We start from the raw sequence: 20,888 nt of genomic DNA, 5'->3' as shown, positions 1-20,888 counted from the left end.
GAACATAGAGTGTTTAGTGTGATAGATTTTAATCTTGTTAGTGCCTGTTACTACATGGTAACTGGTGTCATGGGAAAGGAGCTGAACTTTTCTAAGATTCAGTTTACTGTGAATATTTGGAACACTGAGTTTTATTATGTAATTTTTTTGAGAACTGACACACATAGATGTTTCCTAGGTTGATAATTAACTGTGATTGTTAATTATCATATAGCACCCCCATGAAATGCAAGTTTGCCACTTGCTTGGTCTGCCATTAAAAAAAAAAAAAATCAGTTGGGGCAGTGCCTATGGCTCAAAGGAGTAGGATGCCGGCCCCATATGCCAGAGGTGGCGGGTTCAAACCCAGCCCTGGCCAAAAACTGCAAAAAAAAAAGAAGAAGAAGAAAACCACACAAGCATATTATGGCCGAGTGGGGTGTCTCACACCTGTAATCCCAGTACTTTAGGAGACTGAGGTGGAAGGATCATCACTTGAAGCCAGAAGTTGGAGACCAGCGTGGGTAACATGGGCAACATAGTGAGACCCCATCTGTACAAAAAGTAAGGAGAAAAAATACATTGTATTACTATATAAAAATTTACATATTCATTTGTTGATAGACATTTGGATTATGTGCAGTTTGGCCTCTTAGGCATACAGCTGTTATAAGCATTCTTGTACAGAGTACTTGATTTTCATGTCCTTAAGTGAAATTATGGTTTTGTGATATCATTTGGCATAAGAGTTATTTAGGTACGTGTTATTTGATTTCCAGATATTTGAGGATTTTCCTGCTGTCATGTTATCTATTTGTATTTTAATGCTGTTGTGGTCAAAGAATGTACCTTATGGGACTTCACTTCTTGTAAAATTGTCAACATTTCTATAGTTCAAAATGCAGTCTATTTTGGTGAATTTTGCAGTTGAAGAAAATGTGTGTTATGCCATTGGTGGGAGGATTGTTCTTGAATGTCAGCAAAGTCAAGTTGCCTGATACTCTTGTTCACGTAGTCCATCTTTGTATTTTTTGTCTTGTGTTATCAAAGTATTAAAAGGGGTAGATTGAAGTTTCCTATAGATTCCTTTGTTTTTCCTCTCAGCTTTATCATGTTTCCTTTATATATTTTGAAATTCTTTTGTTACATACATAGACATTTAGAATTATGCTTCCTTGGAGGAGTTAACCCTTTTGTTATCATGTATTCCTGTTACAGAGTGTTAGACTTTATTCTTTCAGGAGTTGTTACACTGAACTCTGCTTGGTTTCACCCTCCTTGCGCCAGATACAGAAACTTCCTTTAGGCAGAAAATCTGCAGTCATATTTGGAAAGTGCCTGTAGGCATAAAGTTGAGGCAAACCTCTGGCTTATATAATTTATTTTCCTTTTTTGGGATCATCATTCAGTACTGCCTGTGGCCTAATGTCCCCAGTCAATTAGCTCAATATGTATTTCAAATATATTTTTCTAGTTTTATAATTGCTCACAGCAGGAGTATCAGTCTGGTTCCACTTATTCCATCATCGTTGGAAGTGAAAGTTTTACCCCACCATTTTATTTTCAAAACCTGCTTTTCACTTAGAAATAGCCCAAAATTTCTAATCTGTGCTTGCTAAGTTAGAAAGCCTGTTAATTTTGTTTGAAAAATTTAAAAGAATTAATAATGCAATTTTTCAACCCTTTCATTAATACAAATTAAAATTCTCTACGATAGTCTCTCTTTTGTATGGTGGTCTGTTGCCTATGACGTTTAAGGGGAGAGAAAAAGCTAAGTGTACTACTAATTAATTGTTACATGTCTCATTTTTTAGACCTAAAGATTGTCTTCGGTCTATTATGAGGAGGGTGAACCATAAAGATCCTCATGTTGCTATGCAAGCGCTGACTGTAAGTGGTTTCATTTGAAGCTCTACCACAAGATTATCTGCCATAATTGAACCCTTTTAATGTCTGATTTTATGCTTTTAGCTTCTAGGAGCATGCGTATCAAACTGTGGCAAAATTTTTCATTTAGAAGTATGTTCAAGAGATTTTGCTAGTGAAGTAAGCAACGTATTAAATAAGGTAAGAAACATTATTTCCAGAAATTAATTAAGGTAGTTTTCTTTTTTCATGTATTTCATTATTTACTTTTCATATTTTAAACTACAAAACACTATTCTGTATCTTTTTTAAAAACCCTTCCTAGGCCAAGTCTGTTCACTATATAAGTAAATGTATTAGAACCTCCGTAGTTGACCAATTCCCTACATTTACCACCTCTTCAAGTTGACCTAATTTTCATAGACCAGACATGCCCCACAATGTACATGTCAGTACGGTAGGCCTGGTTCCTTACGTTGACCACCTCTGTTGACCAGTTTGTTACAGTCGCTTGGGTGGTCAACATACAGCGGTTATACTGTATTGTATTTTGCTGAAGAGAATACAGATTCCCACAATTTTGAGAGTTGGATTTTTCAGGTCGTATTTGAATATATTTAACTTCTTTTCCCAGCATCTCTTTCATTTAATAAGAAAACATGTATTTCTATATCTAATTAAATAATACCAGTCTACTTTAGTCACATTTTTTTCTAACCGTTTTTGTGGCCACAGAGATATTTTCCTAATGTAGAACCCTTCAGAATTATTGCCAAAAGTATATGGCACTGTTGAGTTTTTATCTTGATGTGAATAAGGCCACTACCTGGCCGTCACAGGATTTTAATAATATAATGCTTTTCTGTCTGGCTAAATCCACAGCTGAAGTTGCCCCAGAAGTGACAGCAAGGGAGTTCTTATAAGAGACTGGCCCCTTTGGGGCCAGTTGAGATGCCAAAAAAAGAAGGCCCAAAACCTGGGTGATGAGTCCTTTACCTTTCTTAGGGGAACTTACATATAGACGGCTATAGTGTCCCTGTGAGGGACACTGAGAAAAGAGAGGTTCTTCCCAGGTAGGTTGGTAATGTAAGGATCAGTTTATGAAGTTTATGTGAGGGTCTAAGGAATTTGGCTCAGGGCCATGGCTGGTTTTTACATGTTTAGCAGCATATTTGATTTTTTAGCGTTTCAGGAACAATCCGAACAACTTAATCAGTGCTTGGGAATGTTCAATGTCCCAGGTTGGGTCTTTGCAGGCTGGGTTGCAAAAGCAGTCAAGGCACTCTTGTTTTTTGGTTAGGACACAGAAAGAAGGGGGAGGAGATTTGGAGGGCCATACAACTGTCTACTTAAATGCATGTGGAATAAAGAATCCAAATTAAACAATTCAGGAAATTAAAAAAAATTATTAAAAAAAATTATAGAAGTAATGTGTAAGGTTTGCCAGTAAAAATTTGTGCATTATGAAGGTAATTTTTTCTGGCTTTTTTGCAGGGATAGGTACTAAACATCAAAAACAAGTTTTTAAGATGGAAAATGCCTCGTGTTTTGGAAAAAAATGAATAGTTTTAGGTTTTAGTAGGAAAAAAAGTCCAGAAATGTGATGAGAATTTAAAATCAGTACTTTTCAAACATGATTATGTGATAATTATTTTCTTCTGCTTTATTTAGTTATATTTAGTTGTTTCCTACTAATTAATAAGTGTTGTCTCTTAATGTCTTGAATGTCCATCAAGATGTACAGCTGTTATGAAGAGATCCTAATATGGTTTCTTTAAGTGAAGATGAAGTGTTAAAGTTTAATAGTATTGGTAACTGTTTTGAAAACAACTGGGTGTCATATCAGAACTGTGATTAACATCTCATACCCCAGAAGACCACGTGTTGCCCAGACAATACTCAACAACATATACATACTGCTTTGTATTTGGTTGTGTTTTGGTTTTTTTTTTGGTTTGGTTGTTTTTTTCTTTATTTTGATGTTGTTGATGTTGTTTTGTTTTTTAATTTCAACTTTTTCCATACAGATCTTTTTTCTTTCTCAATTTTTCTAGTTTAATTATAATTTCCCATTGCTGCCTTTTTTAATAACTAGAACTTCATTTTTGCTACTGTTTCTACCGCTATTATTTGGTTTTTCACCCAATTTTATCCCGTAAAGTTTTCTGTTTGCTTCTTTTGGTTTGATTTATAGCATTTTTGTCTTTCCTCTCTACTTGTTGGAGGTGGGGTACTGTGTCTGATCAGGTTAGCAAAGAGCTGCTGACTTCAAGGGAACCACCCAACTGGGTACCCCCAGAAGGTGGTTTTTTATTAAGGTTCTGTCAAAGTACCCTACTGTACACCTATATTGCTCTGTCTCCCTATTTCTGTGCCTCTCTTCTTTTTGTCAATATTCCTTTTACCCATCTCCTCTCCTTTCTCTATTATTTTTTTTCTTTTCACTCGGTCCTCCTTTCTTTCATCTCTTTCTTGCTCTTCAACCCTTCTCACCCTTCTGGTCCTGTACCAAAAGGACTCATCTAACCCTTAGTCCACAGGCACGGGAACTTAAAGAGCAAGAGGAAGTGAAAGGAAAACTAGGGCAAGGAAACAGGTAAAAGAAATCACTCATGAGGAAGAATCAGCAGAAAACTCCAGGCAACATGAAGAACCAGTGCAGAACAACCCCGCCAAGGGACCATGAGGTAGCTACTGCAGATGATTCCACCTGTAAAGAAATGTTACGAATGACAGAAAGGGAATTTAGAATACACATGATGAAAACAATGAAAGAAATGATGGAAATAATGAAGGAAACAGCTAATAAAGTGGAAAATAACCAAAAGGAAATCCAAAAACAGAATCAAATGAGAGATGAATGATATGAAGAATATAAAAAGAATATAGCAGAGCTGAAGGAACCGAAACAGTCAATTAGGAAACTTAAAGATGCAATGGAAAGTATCAGCAACAGGTTAGACCATGCAGAAGAAAGAATTTCAGAGGTAGAAGACAAAGTTCTTGAGATAACTCAGATAGTAAAAGAGGCAGAAAAGAAGAGAGAGAAAGCAGAACGTTCACTGTCAGAATTATGGGACTTTATGAATCGTTCCAACATACGAGTTATAGGAAACCCAGAAGGGGAAGAAGAATGCCCCAGAGGAATAGAAGCCATACTAGAGAATATCATAAAAGAAAATTTCCCAAATATCACCAAAGATTCTGACATACTGCTTTCAGAGGGCTATCGGACCCCAGGTCGCCTCAACTCTAACCGAGCTTCTCCAAGACACATTGTGATGAACCTGTCCAAAGTCAAGACAAAAGAAAAGATTCTGCAAGCTGCCAGGAGTAAGCGCCAGTTGACCTACAGGGGCAAATCCATCAGATTGACCGCAGACTTCTCTAATGAAACTTTCCAAGCAAGAAGACAATGGTCATCTACCTTTAATCTACTTAAACAGAACAATTTCCAGCCCAGAATTCTGTACCCTGCTAAGCTAAGCTTAAAAATTGACGGAGAAATCAAATCATTTACGGATATACAAACATTGAGGAAATTTGCCACAACAAGACCAGCTCTACAGGAAATACTTCAACCTGTTCTGCACACTGACCACCACAATGGATCAGCAGCAAAGTAAGAATTCAGAAATTAAAGGACAGAACCAAACCTCCACACTGACGCAAAAGATAAAACTAAGCAATGGACTCTCACAAAATAAGATGAATAGAATACTACCACACTTATCAGTTATCTCAATAAATGTTAATGGCTTGAATTCCCCACTGAAGAGACATAGATTGGCTGACTGGATTAAAAAACACATGCCATCCATTTGCTGTCTGCAAGAAACACACCTGGCTTCAAAAGACAAATTACAGCTCCGAGTCAAGGGTTGGAAGACAATTTTTCAGGCAAATGGAATTCAGAAGAAAAGAGGAGTTGCAATCTTATTTTCAGATTCATGTGGATTTAAAGCAACTAAAGTAAAAAAAGACAAAGATGGTCACTTTATATTGGTCAAGGGAAAAATACAACAAGATGTTTCAATTCTAAATATTTATGCACCCAATTTAAATGCTCCCAGATTCTTGAAACAGACCTTACTCAGTCTGAGCAATATGATATCTGATAATACCATAATAACAGGGGACTTTAATACTACTCTTACAGAGCTGGACAGATCCTCTAAACAGAAATTAAACAAGGATATAAGAGATTTAAATGAGCCTCTAGAACAACTGTGCTTGATAGACACATATAGAACACTCCATCCCAAAGACAAACAATATACATTCTTCTCATCACCCCATGGAACATTCTCCAAAATTGATCATATCCTGGGACACAAAACAAATATCAGCAGAATCAAAAGAATTGAAATTTTACCTTGCATCTTCTCAGACCATAAGGCACTAAAGGTGGAACTCAACTCTGACAAAAACGCTCGACCCCACCCAAAGTCATGGAAATTAAACAATCTTCTGTTGAATAACAGATGGGTGCAGGAAGAAATAAAACAGGAAATCATTAACTTCCTTGAGCATAACAACAATGAAGACACAAGCTACCAAACCTGTGGGATACTGCAAAAGCAGTTTTGAGAGGAAAATTCATCACTTTAGATGCCTACATTCGAAAAACAGAAAGAGAGCGCATCAACAATCTCACAAGCCATCTTATGGAATTGGAAAAAGGAGAACAATCTAAGCCTAAACTCAGTAGAAGAAAAGAAATATCCAAAATCGAATCAGAGATCAATGAAATTGAAAACAAAAGAATCATTCAGAAAATTAATGAAACAAAGAGTTGGTTTTTTGAAAAAATAAATAAAATAGATAAACCATTGGCCAGACTAACGAGGAATAGAAAAGTAAAATCTCTAGTAACCTCAATCAGAAATGATAAAGGGGAAATAACAACTGATCCCACAGAGATACAAGAGATCATCTCTGAATACTACCAGAAACTCTATGCCCAGAAATTTGACAATGTGAAGGAAATGGATCAATATTTGGAATCACACCCTCTCCCTAGACTTACCCAGGAAGAAATAGAGCTCCTGAACAGACCAATTTCAAGCACTGAGATCAAAAAAACAATAAAAAATCTTCCAACCAAAAAATGCCCTGGTCCAGATGGCTTCACTCCAGAATTCTATCAAACCTTCAAGGAAGAGCTGATTCCTGTACTGCAGAAATTATTCCAAAAAATTGAGGAAGAAGGAATCTTCTCCAACACATTCTATGAAGCAAACATCACCCTGATACCAAAACAGGAAAAGACCCAACCAAAAAGGAGAATTTCAGACCAATCTCACTCATGAATATAGATGCAAAAATTCTCAACAAAATCCTAGCCAGTAGATTACAGCTTATCGTCAAAAAAGTCATTCATCATGATCAAGTAGGCTTCATCCCAGGGATGCAAGGCTGGTTTAACATACGCAATTCTATAAACGTTATCCACCATATTAACAGAGGCAAAAATAAAGATCACATGATCCTCTCAATAGATGCAGAAAAAGCATTTGATAAAATCCAGCATCCTTTTCTAATTAGAACTCTGAAGAGTATAGGCATAGGTGGCACATTTCTAAAACTGATTGAAGCTATCTATGACAAACCCACAGCCAATATTTTACTGAATGGAGTTAAACTGAAAGCTTTTCCTCTTAGAACTGGAACCAGACAAGGTTGTCCTCTGTCACCTTTACTATTCAACATGGTGCTGGAAGTTCTAGGCAATACAATTAGGCAAGACAAGGAAATAAAGGGAATCCAAATGGGAGCAGAGGAGGTCAAACTCTCCCTCTTTGCTGACGACATGATCTTATACTTAGAGAACCCCAAAGACTCAACCACAAGACTCCTAAAAGTCATCAAAAAATACAGTAGTGTTTCAGGATATAAAATCAGTGTCCACAAGTCAGTAGCCTTTGTGTACACCAATAACAGTCAAGATGAGAAGCTAATTAAGGACACAACTCCCTTCACCATAGTCTCAAAGAAAATGAAATACCTAGGAATATACCTAACGAAGGAGGTGAAGGACCTCTATAAAGAAAATTATGAAATCCTCAGAAAGGAAATAGCAGAGGATATTAACAAATGGAAGAACATACCATGCTCATGGATGGGAAGAATCAACATTGTTAAAATGTCTATACTGCCCAAAGCAATCTACCTATTCAATGCCATTCCTATTAAAATACCAACATCGTACTTTCAAGATTTGGAGAAAATGATTCTGCGTTTTGTATGGAACCAGAAAAAACCCTATATAGCTAAGGCAGTTCTTAGTAATAAAATTAAAGCTGGGGGCATCAGCATACCAGATTTTCTTCTGTACTACAAAGCCATAGTGGTCAAGACAGCATGGTACTGGCACAAAAACAGAGACATAGACACTTGGAATCGAATTGAAAACCAAGAAATGAAACTAACATCTTACAACCACCTAATCTTCGATAAACCAAACAAGAACATACCTAGGGGGAAAGACTCCCTATTCAATAAATGGTGTTGGGAGAACTGGATGTCTACATGTAAAAGACTGAAACTGGACCCACACCTTTCCCCACTCACAAAAATTGATTCAAGATGGATAAAGGACTTAAATTTAAGGCATGAAACAATAAAAATCCTCCAAGGAAGCATAGGAAAAACACTGGAAGATATTGGCCTGGGGAAAGACTTCATGAAGAAGACTGCCATGGCAATGGCAACAACAACAAAAATAAACAAATGGGACTTCATTAAACTGAAAAGCTTCTGTACAGCTAAGGAGACAATAACCAAAGGAAAGAGACAACCTACACAATGGGAAAGGATATTTGCATATTTTCAATCAGACAAAAGCTTGATAACTAGGATCTATAGAGAACTCAAATTAATCCACATGAAAAAAGCCAACAATCCCATATATCAATGGGCAAGAGACATGAATAGAACCTTCTCTAAAGACGACAGACGAATGGCTAAGAAACACATGAAAAAATGTTCATCATCTCTATATATTAGAGAAATGCAAATCATAACAACCCTGAGATATCATCTAACCCCAGTGAGAATGGCCCACATCACAAAATCTCAAAACTGCAGATGCTGGCGTTGATGTGGAGAGAGGGGAACACTTTTGCACTGTTGGTGGGACTGCAAACTAGTACAACCTTTCTGGAAGGAAGTATGGAGAAACCTCAAAGCACTCAAGCTAGACCTCCCAGTTGATCCTGCAATCCCATTACTGGACATCCACCCAGAAGGAAAAAAATCCTTTTATCATTAGGACACTTGTACTAGACTGTTTATCGCAGCTCAATTTACAATCACTAAAATGTGGAAACAGCCTAAATGCCCACCAACCCAGGAATGGATTAACAAGCTGTGGTATATGTATACCATGGAATACTATTCAGCCATTAAAAAAATGGAGACTTTACATCCTTCGTGTTAACCTGGATGGAAGTGGAAGACATTATTCTTAGTAAAGCATGACAAGAATGGAGAAGCATGAATCCTATGTACTCAATTTTGATATGAGGACAATTAATGACAATTAAGGTTATGCGGGGGGCGGGAGGAAAAGCAGAAAGAGGGACGAAGGGAGGGGGTTGGGGCCTTGGTTTGTGTCACACTTTATGGGGGCAAGACATGATTGCAAGAGGGACTTTGCCTAAGAATTGCAATCAATGTAACCTGGCTTATTGTACCCTCAATGAATCCCCAACAATAAAAAAAAATAAATTCAAGTGGGGTGTTGAGGGGAGGAGGAAGGGGAATGGGAACAATGTAAGGGTATAAGGTACACCCTCAGTAAAGGACTCAGCTACAACTTAAACTTTGCCTTGCAAATGCAAACAATGTAACCTAATCATTTGTATCCTTATATTAATCTGAAATAAAAAAAAAAAAACATACACACACACAAAAAGAAAACAACTGGGTATAGGAGAGTGGACTTCTCTTTACTTTGTAAATGTTTTACAGTAAATATATTGGTTTTTTACTTAAGGGAGGGATGCTGTTTTGAAGAAGTTTCCTAGATAATTAACATGCAGTGCATATTAAACCAGGCCCCAGATAATTAAACATCGTAGGGAAAAACATACAGTCATGATTTTTAATTTCATTAAAAATTCAGGAATTCTGAATAAAGGAGCTGTATCATTTATTCTCTCCATTTGGTTTTTTTTTTTTTTTTTTGTCTGCAAAAAGCAAAACAAAGTAAACTACTTTTTTTGTCTAATGTACAAAATTAGCTTAGTTGCAAAATATTCTGAAAAGTCCTATCTTTCAGATCTCTAAAATAAGTTATTACATATTTAATGTTTTAATTTTTAAAACTAGGTACATACGGTGGTTTCTTTTATTTTTTGTCAGTATAGAGATAACGTAAGTCTTTCCTAGTAACCAAGTGTATATTCAAGTGTATAGTCTATACCTGGAGATAATTTGTGATTCAAAAAGTGTAACACATCATGTAATTTTTACATTTAAAGTGTCTATGGAATAGTTGAATAGGAAATTGGTACTTTTTGTTAATTTTTTCCCTATTCTACAGGGTCATCCTAAAGTATGTGAAAAATTAAAGGCTCTTATGGTTGAATGGACAGATGAATTTAAGAATGATCCACAACTTAGTCTAATATCCGCAATGATCAAGAACCTTAAGGAACAAGGAGTTACGTTCCCAGCTATTGGTTCTCAGGTATTTTGTTAAGTTGTGTATGTGCTACAGTTTATTTCTATAAAATAGCTACATTTATTTGAGTTTTTTCTTTTTTTCTCCATTCTCAGGTAGTTTTTACTAGCTCAGAAGAATTTTTGTTCATAGCTGTGCATTCAGAGGTGCCTGAAAAGCATTACCATAGAATATTAATGTGTTTTTACCTCTACTCTCACACAATCTGTCTTTATAAATGAATGGGTTTAACATTTTGCAGTTAAAAAAATTTTATATAGGTATAATATAGACAATAACTATATTACATCAGGTAATATTGACAATATTGTTAAATGCTCTTACTGTTATAACTTTATAGAGAATGATGGGTCAAAAATGTGGATATCCTTAAAATTTGGGGAAGGATTTAGAGGTTCTTTTGATTTTGATAATTGATAAATACATGTAGCAAAAATGATCGGGAAGCTGGGCACAGTGGCCCACACTTGTAATCCCAAGGATTCAGGAGGTTGAGGCAGGAAGATTGCTTGAGGCCAGGAGTTTGAGACAAGCCTGGGCAACACAGTGAGACCCCCATCTCTATAAATAAAAAATTAGCCAGATGTGCCTATAGTCCTAGTTACTCAGGAGGTGGGGGCAGGAGGATTGCTTGAGCCCAGAATTTCTAGGCTACAGTGAACTGTGTGATCATACCACTGCCTTCTGCTCCAGTCTGGATGAGAGAGTAAGACTGTCTATAAAAAATAAAAAATAAAATTTAAAAAAAATGGGAAGGAGATATAAGGAGTGAATGGGAAGAGAAACACAGGAAACACCTTTTTCCTTAATAAGAGCTGACTGTATATAAATCTTCTTCCTTTCCCCCAACAGATATGATTGAAAAGCTTAACTTCCTCCACCCCCTCCCCCATAAAAAGAATATTTATGTAATGGAATCAATTTCTAACTTACTTGGAAAAAAAAAACAAAGGTATTTTTTTCTTTAATTCCTTTTCTATTTTGGGTAACCATCCTTTAGGGTGCCAAACTAATCAAGGGGTTTCAAGTATGTGGTAATTTACTATACGGTCTTTCCTCACTCTATGAATTGGGGCATATCATAGTGAGTAGTGTGAGACCATGAACAGAAAACTTTCAGTGTTGAGGGCTTACACTGGACTTCTGACATATTGGTTCAGGCCCATCTAGACTTTCTTCCCAAGGCATTTCCAGTTTTTCTCAGTGTTCTTGAGATGTGAATGTTCAAAACTATGTTAGAGAGAAGGAAAGAAGCAAAGGAATTTTTTTTTAACTTGAAAAAATTTTGTCTTATGATTGGTTTTATCATGATAAATTGTATAATTGTCTTTGAGAAGTATTCATTTATAATTGATAGCCGGCATTTACTAAGTATAATTTCTAGAATCTGTATAATTAAGGAATAATTTTATGCAGAATAATCCAAGACATAAATTCCTTGAGAATAGAAACAATGCTAATTTATCAAAGAGTAGACCCTGCAGAGAACGAGAGAGTGTGGATACTTAGTGGAACTGTATTTTCTCTATGTGTTCTAGAACTTATTGCTCAAAACGTGGTTTGTTGACCCACATCATTGGCATTACGTAGAAACTTGGTGGAAATGCAGCCTCTCAGACGCCCTCCCAGACCTGTGGATTCAGTATCTCCATTGTAACATCCTCAGATGACTCTGTATGCACAGTGAAACTTGAGAGGCACTGCTCTAGAGGATCCTTTCAGTGCAAGTGAAAACTGCCTTCATTCTACACAGGGACCTGCTCAGGGACCTGCTCTTATAAAAGAAGGAAGAATTATTAATGAGTACTTCCATACGTAGACTTGTTTAGTTAATCTAGAATCTTAGATAGCTGTGGGAACAACTTTAAGGATCCTCTAATCTAATCCACTCATTTTACAAATGAGGAAACAGACTCAGAATGGTTCAGTGATTTGCCCAGGGCCACAGCTAGTAGTCGACAGAGCTGGAACTAGAACACAGGCATGCTCTCAGTCCAGTGTTCTTTTCACTGTTGGACCCTGCCTTCTGTTTGATACAGAGGTTAGTGGATATGTGTCTGTTCAGACTGGGCTTCAAAGGACAAGAAGTGGAATGAACACTGGCAAGAGCATTATTTCTTGATTGGTGGAGGAATTAGATTAGTCTCTAGTTCAAAAGGTTCAGGGCACAGAAGAGCAATTGTAAAGGCAAGAATTTTTGACTCGGTGTCCGTAGCTCAGTGGTTAGGGTACTGGCCACATACAGTGGAGCTGGCAGGTTCAAACCTGGTCTGGGCCTGCTAAAACAACAGTGACAACTACTAAAAAAAATAGCCAGGTGTTGTGGTAGGCACCTGTAGTCCCAGCTGCCTGGGAGGTTGAAGCAAGAGAATTGCTAAAACCCAAGTGTTTGATGTTGCTGTGAGCTGCTGAACACCACAGCACTCTACCGAGGGTGACATAGTAAGGGTCTATCTCAAAAACAAAAAAAGAGGTAACTTTATTTTTCTTCTTTTGATTTAGATATTAAAATACACAAAAATTAATTTTGTTATAGTTATCCATTCAGCTACAAAACAAGTATATATTTATTTATGTATACATATATAATGTAGATAAAGTAAAATATGAAATAGAACGATGGGTTTTTGAGTGGTTTTTGAAAAGCTTATCATTGGAAACCCTATGTGAAAAAAGCTTCGTGTTTATTGAAAAAATCTTCTAAGTTCAACTGAAGAACTCTAGATTTTAAAGCCACTCACTTATGTGATCCCCACATGTTCATCAGATTAGATTTTTTTGTCAGGGCATACTCAGCAAAAGCCCTTAAAGATAGATTTTTTTTAAAAGTGTACATGATTATTTTTCAATCCAAGTACAGAAGAAAATACTGTAAAATTATTAAGAAAAATAATACTTTAGCCACCTAACTCATGCTGATGCAGTTCTCTTAGCACCCAGTTTGAATGTGGAGACAGAAGGAAGGCTAGCTCTGCTACCACATTTGACTAGCTAAGAAAGCAAGTATCATTGTTATACTTAGAACCTGATGATAGAAAAGAAGTTTCAAATCGGTTTGGGAATGGAGGGCTTAATATAATTTATCTCCACACTTCCTTCTTGATTGATAGAAATTCCTTCAGAGAGCGCAAAAGGTCAATGTATCTATATTGTGAAATCCACCAGACTGTCAACAAAAGTTTATGTAAATGTTAAAGGTTTTTACTGACAAGCCTGCCTTCAGTTTTTAGAAGTGTGTGATAATTAAAGCATTATCCTAAAGCATATTGATTACATCTAGAGATGGATCAGAATTGAGAGTTATATTCATTGAACTCCAGAAAGCTTTTTTCTTGTCAGCTTTTTTTTTTTTTTCTTTTTTTAGGGAATCTTCTCTTAATTCATTTGGATACCTAGTCCCTGATTACAGCACCAATTTCCAATCTTAGTTTTTGATACACCAAGAATTATCGATTCAAAGGCATACTGTCCTGCTCAAATTTCCAATATTTAAATCACCCTCTATACTAATTAAGTATAAATTACATTAGGTATAACGGGTTACAGAATTACATACCACCCAACAGTTACATAATCTTTTGAATTGTGTCAAAACAGCAGTAGCTTTTTTTGGGTGGGTGCGGGGGGACATCTTTTAATATCTAGCAAGTTTCTACTATCCTCAGTGAAATGTTTTTGACAACTAATTTTTTTTTTTCCACCATGCCGCTGGTTTTATACACAATTTGAAATATTTTCATCAAACTGGTTAGCATAGCCTTCCTGGCATTTTCTTAGTTATTGTGTTAAGACATTTGTATTCTACATTTAGTAAATTTCACATGTACCTTTGTAAGATGCACCGTAGGTGTGGTCCCACCAATCACCCTCCCTCCACCCATCCTTTCTGTCAGCTTTTTAAAAACTAAATTTGTTTAATAGTGTGAAATACAGTAAGTGAAGAATATAGAACTGTATTTTCTTATAATGTTGAATATTTTGTCTTTCATATACTCAACAAACATTTATTGATTGCTTGTAATATTTGGGCGTATTTTCTCAAGGAGCATATAGTCTGATGGTGGGGACAGGCTACTAGATATTGTAATAAAAGCTGAGATTTGTTGCCTATTACTTTGTGCCAGCCACTGGTGATAATTTGAATACTTTTTAGAATTCCATTGTTGTTCTGGGGATTGTGATACATATTTGTAACTGCTCACAATCTGCTTTGAGTTAATATTTTATGTAACACTGTATAGGGCCATTTACTCCCTGCCTCAGCATCCTTTTTGCTATAGCTTTCATATCTTATTACCTTTATATACAGAGATAATGTACTTTTTCTTTTGAACCCTGAATGTCCCACCTCACATGGCTTTGGAAGCTGCATGTGTTAATTTAATCATCTGATTAGGCGAGGATGTATCCCTGAGGTCTACGTGCTATTACTGTCCTCATCGTGGTGTTGAGGAACTTGAGCCACAAAGAGGCTGACGCACCCAGTGTCGTGTGGCTAGAAAGGGGAGGACCTGGGATTTGAACCCATGTCTGCCTGACTCCACAGCTTGCTTTCTTCACCACCCACATCATGGGAACTTGTTTAAAAGTGTTGTGAGAGGAACAAAGAAGAGAGAATGTTTAGTTAAGGAATTCAGGAATGTTTCATTGAGAAAGCAATATTTTAGCCGTTTAGTGTTCACTGATGGATGAAAGTGGGTAGTGCAAAAGGAGCTGGCGGGAGGATAACAGACAGAAGCAAGACCGTGTCAGAGGTGTGGCCGGGCTGGGGTTTCGACTGCCTGAGGCTGTTGCTAGCAGTTTCTCAAGTCTGGTGGAGTGGTTGAGAATGAGGCTGGGAAGGTGTGCTGGATTCCCACTAGCCTTGAATGCTGTGTGATAACTAAGAGGCCTCAACGTGTAGATGCTTGTAATTCCAAAAGTGTGAATCAGTTTATAGATTCATTTGTGTACTTGTGCACACTGCTTTATTTACAGATGTTTAATATAGGCAGTGGTATACTTGAAGAATTAACTACTTGTGTTTTAGTTTATAAAATAGGATTTTATGAGCACATATATAATTATGTATAAATCTGAGTTCCTAAAGATAACATCCTGACTTTTGCTCTGGAAGCAAGAAAATACAGTCACTAAATAAATAATTAAAAAAATTAATTATCAAATTTAAATTAAGGTATTTAAATTTTTTCAAATTTAATTTTTTTTGCTTTTTCCTCTCCTTTCTCTTTTCTGATATTAGAATTTTTCTAAACACATTTAAGTCTCCTATAGGCTTCTGATTTGTGTCCTGTCTGCTTTGAGTTTAAGCCTTTACACAGATCTGGAGAGTGCTCTTGGGCTGTTTGCCCTGAGAGTCCACTTGCTTTCGGTCTGCGTCCCCCAGTCCTGACTCTTCTTCCTTTCAAGGTGGAAGCTGCTCCCATTTGGATTTCTTTCTATGGTAGATTGATAAGAAGGGTCTTATGAATTCTTAGATTAGGTAAAGGTAGGATAATTTGAGACCAACCTTCAAATATTGTGTTTCTTTTTTTGTGTTAGGCTGCAGAACAAGCAAAAGCAAGCCCAGCCCTGGTAGCCAAGGATCCTGGTACTGTGGCTAACAAAAAAGAAGAAGAAGATTTAGCAAAAGGTGAGTCTTTTAAGTCCTTGATGGCAGGAAGGAGGTAGACCTCTGACTCAGTATTTTTTCTCTGAGATAATTAAAGATAAAAAAAATTAGGACTTGACAGCTAAAGCTGAAACCTTTGCCTCCCTCCCTGTCATTTTTCCTCTCATCTTCAGAGGCGGCTGCTGTTCCGTGTGTCCTCCTCATCTGTCTTTCTAGTGTTTTTACTATACCGTATATCTATAAACAGTATCAAATGCTTGTGTCCAGCCACTTCTTTCTTCACAAATGTATTCTCTAAGTACCGTCTGCAACTATTTTCACTAAACATTATGGGTAAAATCTATTCAAGATGAGACATTTAAATCAAGTTGATTAAACTGCTGAAGAATACTCCAGTGTGTTAATAAATAAACCATACTTTTCCTACCCTCCTTACTAATAGACATGTCAGTTGTTTCTGAGTTTTTCACTATAACAAATAATTCTGCGTGAGTATTCTCGTACATGTTCTCTGTTACATGTGACTAAAGTAGTATAGTTGGATCAGAGAGACTGGTACAGTTTCAACTTTGGTGAATAGGTTGCATGGCTTCGTCTTCCATCAGCAGTGTATGAAAACTATTATTACTATTTTTTAATCCCCCAGCAAGGTTTGGTATATAGTTAGAGTTTAATTTTTGTGAATCTGACAGGTTTGAAATGATGTCCAATTATTTTATTTTTTTACTTTTATGATTACTAATGAGGTTGAGTTCATTTTTGTATGTTAAGTAGCTATTCTGATTTCCCCTTTGGTGAATTAGCTTTCTCTTTTCTGTTTGTTTTTTAAACAATGAATGTAGAGGTCTTAATTTTAAATATTAATTAGTAATCTGTTACCTATTTTATCTGTTGTTGATATGTATTCCTGGTTTTCAGCTTATACTTTGGCTTTGATGAGGATTTTTTGCTTTCCTGTTATTTTGTGTCTTCTTAAAGATATTTTTCCCAAGTGGTGTCTGTGGCTCAAAGGAGTAGGGCGTTAGCCCCATATGCTGGAGGTCGCAGATTCAAACCCAGCCCCAGCCAAAAACAGCAAAAAAAAAAAAAAAAAAGATGTTTTTCTCTACCCCAGTGTCCGAAAAGATATTTTCCTGTATTACCTTCTAGCAGTTTTAAAGTTTTATTTTCCTATTAGCTCTTTTATTAACCTAGAACAAAGGTGGAACAGTAGAAGGGGTGATGAGTTGAGTTGAAAGCAGGACAGTCAACGCATTAAGATTACATTGCACGGCCTGAGAGATGTACAGTGATGGTCTGCCCTGGGTGGGTGATGGTGGACATAGAGGAGACATGTTTGAGATCTCTTTTGGAGGATTTTTGTTAGGTGAGACTGATTATATGAGAATAACCTTTGTAGCAATAAAATCTAGGTTTTTAATACTGTCTTTAAAGCTTGATTTAGTTAAGTCTGCATTGAGACTTGGTACTGTTGACTTCCCGGGTGATTTTGATTACTTTTTGACAACTTAAACTATGTGAACACATTAAAAAGGGGAAAGAAAATATAAAATATCTGCAGCTAAATTTAAAAAAAGTAGGTCTAAGAATTTATATCTTTTTATTACCCAGAATAATTTTAACTATGTGTGTTCAGTAAAAATAGGAGCCATTGTGCTGTTCAATTTTTTTGTTAGTTGATTTATTTTTAAACTTCCAGTTATAAATGAATGAGTAAAATTGATAAAATAATTTTTGTTTATTGTATCAAGCTGTGTCCTGGTTTCCACCTACAGTATTAAAAGAAGAATACTTTTTACCGTGAGGTATCTTTTTGTACTTCTTTGGATTTTTGGATATAATAACATTTTGAGTCTTTATAAACTCTTTATTTTGTAGCCATTGAATTGTCATTGAAGGAACAAAGGCAACAGTCAACCACCCTTTCCACTTTATATCCAAGCACATCCAATCTCTTAACTAACCATCAACACGAAGGTCGAAAAGTTCGTGCTATATATGACTTTGAAGCTGCTGAAGATAATGAACTTACTTTTAAAGCTGGAGAAATTATTACAGTTCTTGATGACAGGTACTGGTTAATATTAAATTGAATATTCATATAAACATATATGACATTACTTTTGTGATTTTGGTCATTGTACTTACCAAACGTAATAATAAGTATTAACCCAGATATTTTATCTGTGTGATGGTTGGTTTGCTTTATCATACTGTATGGATTCTTATTTTATAGTTTAATGTTTTCTCATTTATTATTTAATTTGTTTTTTGTTTTGAAGGCATAGTTATTCATTTTTTGGTTCTATCTAATAATATAGATCATTAATTTTTTTTTAAAAGTTAAGATTTTATAAAATACACTGTGTACATGTATATGATTTTGGAATTTCTAAGAAATATATCATCTGTTGAATTTATTTAAATAGAACAGTCTATCCATGTGGAACAAATTATTTTTACATGGAATTATAAACATTATTATCATAGGGGAGGTGATAACAGTGCATCAGGTTTATTTTTTACTATAGCTTGATGTTTTGCTTAAAAATGTTTTGTTACTGATGCTTGTGAGCAATAATGAAGTACTGAGATTTGAAGGTGGTTTTTAAAAATAAATTGAAATTGATCTTAAGTTATTCATGTTTACTGCCTTTGTCCATTTGGGCTCTTATATGAAACCACCATAGACAAGTAGGTTTATGAACAACAGAAATTTCTTCTCATAGTTCTGGAGCCTTAAGTCCAAGATCAAGCCACCAGCAGATTTGGTGTGTGCTGAGGATCCACTTCCTGGTTAATGGATTGGTGACTTTTCACTGTCCTCACATGGCAGAAGGGACAAATGAGCTGTCTGGGATCTCTTTTATAAGGTCACTGATCCCATTCATGACCTAATCACTTATTAAAGGCCCCACCTCCTGTTATCACCTTGCAGGTTAAGGTTTCATTCAACATGTGAATTTTGAGAGGACACAAATATTTAGACTTATATTTTATTATTTTTTTTTCTTTGTGAGTGGGAAGAAAATGTAGTAAAGTTTGAATTGGTTATCTGGAAATTGTACACAACCTTGATCATTCATTCTTTCAAAAGCATTTATCGAGTACTTGCTAGCTTTCCATATACTGAGCACTGGCCGTACAATGGTAAACACACCAGGGAGCGTGCTCCTTATGAACATTTTGTGGTATGAACCATGTCATCTTTTGTATGTGTTCTGTTGAGAGAAAAAAACTTGCTGATATGTGTTAGAGCAATGATTTAGGAATGGAGATTTAAATGAATATATCTTATTACAAAGGTTCTTACGCTGGGGCCCATGACCTACCTGAAGTTGAGTTTTAAAGTGTAGGGCTGTATGTTGGACAGTTTCTACCTCCTCAAAGGCCTCTTGTTTGTAATATAGATTCATTGGTTCCTTTACTGGATTGTTGTAAGTGATAACAATCTGGTAATAATGTGAATTAAATAAGACCAAAGATAAAGCCTTAGAGTAATACAAATATTATAGTAAAGCATTCTTTTTTGTTCATCACAGTGATCCAAACTGGTGGAAAGGTGAAACCCATCAAGGCATAGGGTTATTTCCTTCTAATTTTGTAACTGCAGATCTCACTGCTGAACCAGAAATGAGTAAGTATTTCTTAATTTGTCAGCGAATGACAGTGTATTATCCTCTGCTTATTCAAAGTTGACTAAGTTTTGGAGCAGTGATTCTCAAATGTTAACACCTCCAAGGTGTTTATTTAACATGTGGCTCCCTGGCGTGTTTTATCAGAAATAATCTTGAGAATTGAAATGTCTGTCTGCTAAGATTATCTTTGAACCGTGTGTCTATATAGATACCATATGCAGATTCATTAAGAAGTGTTACTGGCTTGGCGCCTGTAGCTCAAGCAGCTGAGGTCTCAGCCACATACGCCAGAGCTGGCAGGTTTGAATCCAGTCCAGGCCTGCCAAACAACAATGACAACTAAAACCAAAAAGTAGCTGGGCATTGTGGGGGATGCCTGTACTCCCAACTACTTGGAAGGCTGAGGCAAGAGAATCACTTAAGCCCAGGAGTTGCAGGTGGCTGTTAGCTGTGATGCCACGGCACTCACCCAGGGCAACACCTTGAGGCTCTGTCTCAAAAAAAAAAAGAAGAAGAAGAAGTGTTATGGGGTTTATACATTTATGTATTTTTCTCATCAGTTGGTGCATGAGATAAGTGCAGTATCACCTCATGAAGGATTCTTCCTCTTCAAAGGTTGGGACTCTTTTTCTTTTGCCGAGCCCAACTTGGAAGCAGGGTGTCTAAGTAACATGTCAGATATTCAGAAGGATCCATTTTAATGGATATATAACCAATCGTATAAATAGTTTTTTTTTTTTTTTTTTTTTTTTGTAGAGACAGAGTCTCACTGTACCGCCCTCGGGTAGAGTGCCGTGGCGTCACACAGCTCACAGCAACCTCTAACTCTTGGGCTTACGCGATTCTCTTGCCTCAGCCTCCCGAGCAGCTGGGACTACAGGCGCCCGCCACAACGCCCGGCTATTTTTTTGTTGCAGTTTGGCCGGGGCTGGGCCTGAACCCGCCACCCTCGGCATATGGGGCCGACGCCCTACTCACTGAGCCACAGGCGCCGCCCGTATAAATAGTTTTTTACAAACCCTTGCTGACTATGAGAAATAAACTAGAAAGTGAGGCCGTGAAGGAACAGTGTTACTAGTGGAAGCCTTCATGGGAGAAGTAATGC

The 20,888-nt window shown here is 36.5% G+C and overlaps 1 protein-coding gene across 1 annotated transcript in view; it reads left to right on the top strand.

Moving 5' to 3' along the window:
- STAM (signal transducing adaptor molecule) overlaps positions 1–20,888 on the top strand; it is a 60,137-nt gene that overhangs the window by 23,660 nt on the left and 15,589 nt on the right. Inside the window, exons 3-8 of the mRNA XM_053572863.1 lie at positions 1,794–1,869; positions 1,951–2,046; positions 10,394–10,540; positions 16,076–16,166; positions 18,024–18,216; positions 19,688–19,782. Coding sequence (XP_053428838.1) covers positions 1,794–1,869; positions 1,951–2,046; positions 10,394–10,540; positions 16,076–16,166; positions 18,024–18,216; positions 19,688–19,782 — 698 coding nt within the window. The remainder of the gene's footprint in view (positions 1–1,793; positions 1,870–1,950; positions 2,047–10,393; positions 10,541–16,075; positions 16,167–18,023; positions 18,217–19,687; positions 19,783–20,888) is intronic.

Source organism: Nycticebus coucang, chromosome 20, assembly GCF_027406575.1.
Source record: "Nycticebus coucang isolate mNycCou1 chromosome 20, mNycCou1.pri, whole genome shotgun sequence".
In the NCBI taxonomy this organism is placed as follows: domain Eukaryota; kingdom Metazoa; phylum Chordata; class Mammalia; order Primates; family Lorisidae; genus Nycticebus; species Nycticebus coucang.
Note: the sequence above shows the minus strand (reverse complement) of the source record. Positions and strands in the feature narration are given on the sequence as shown.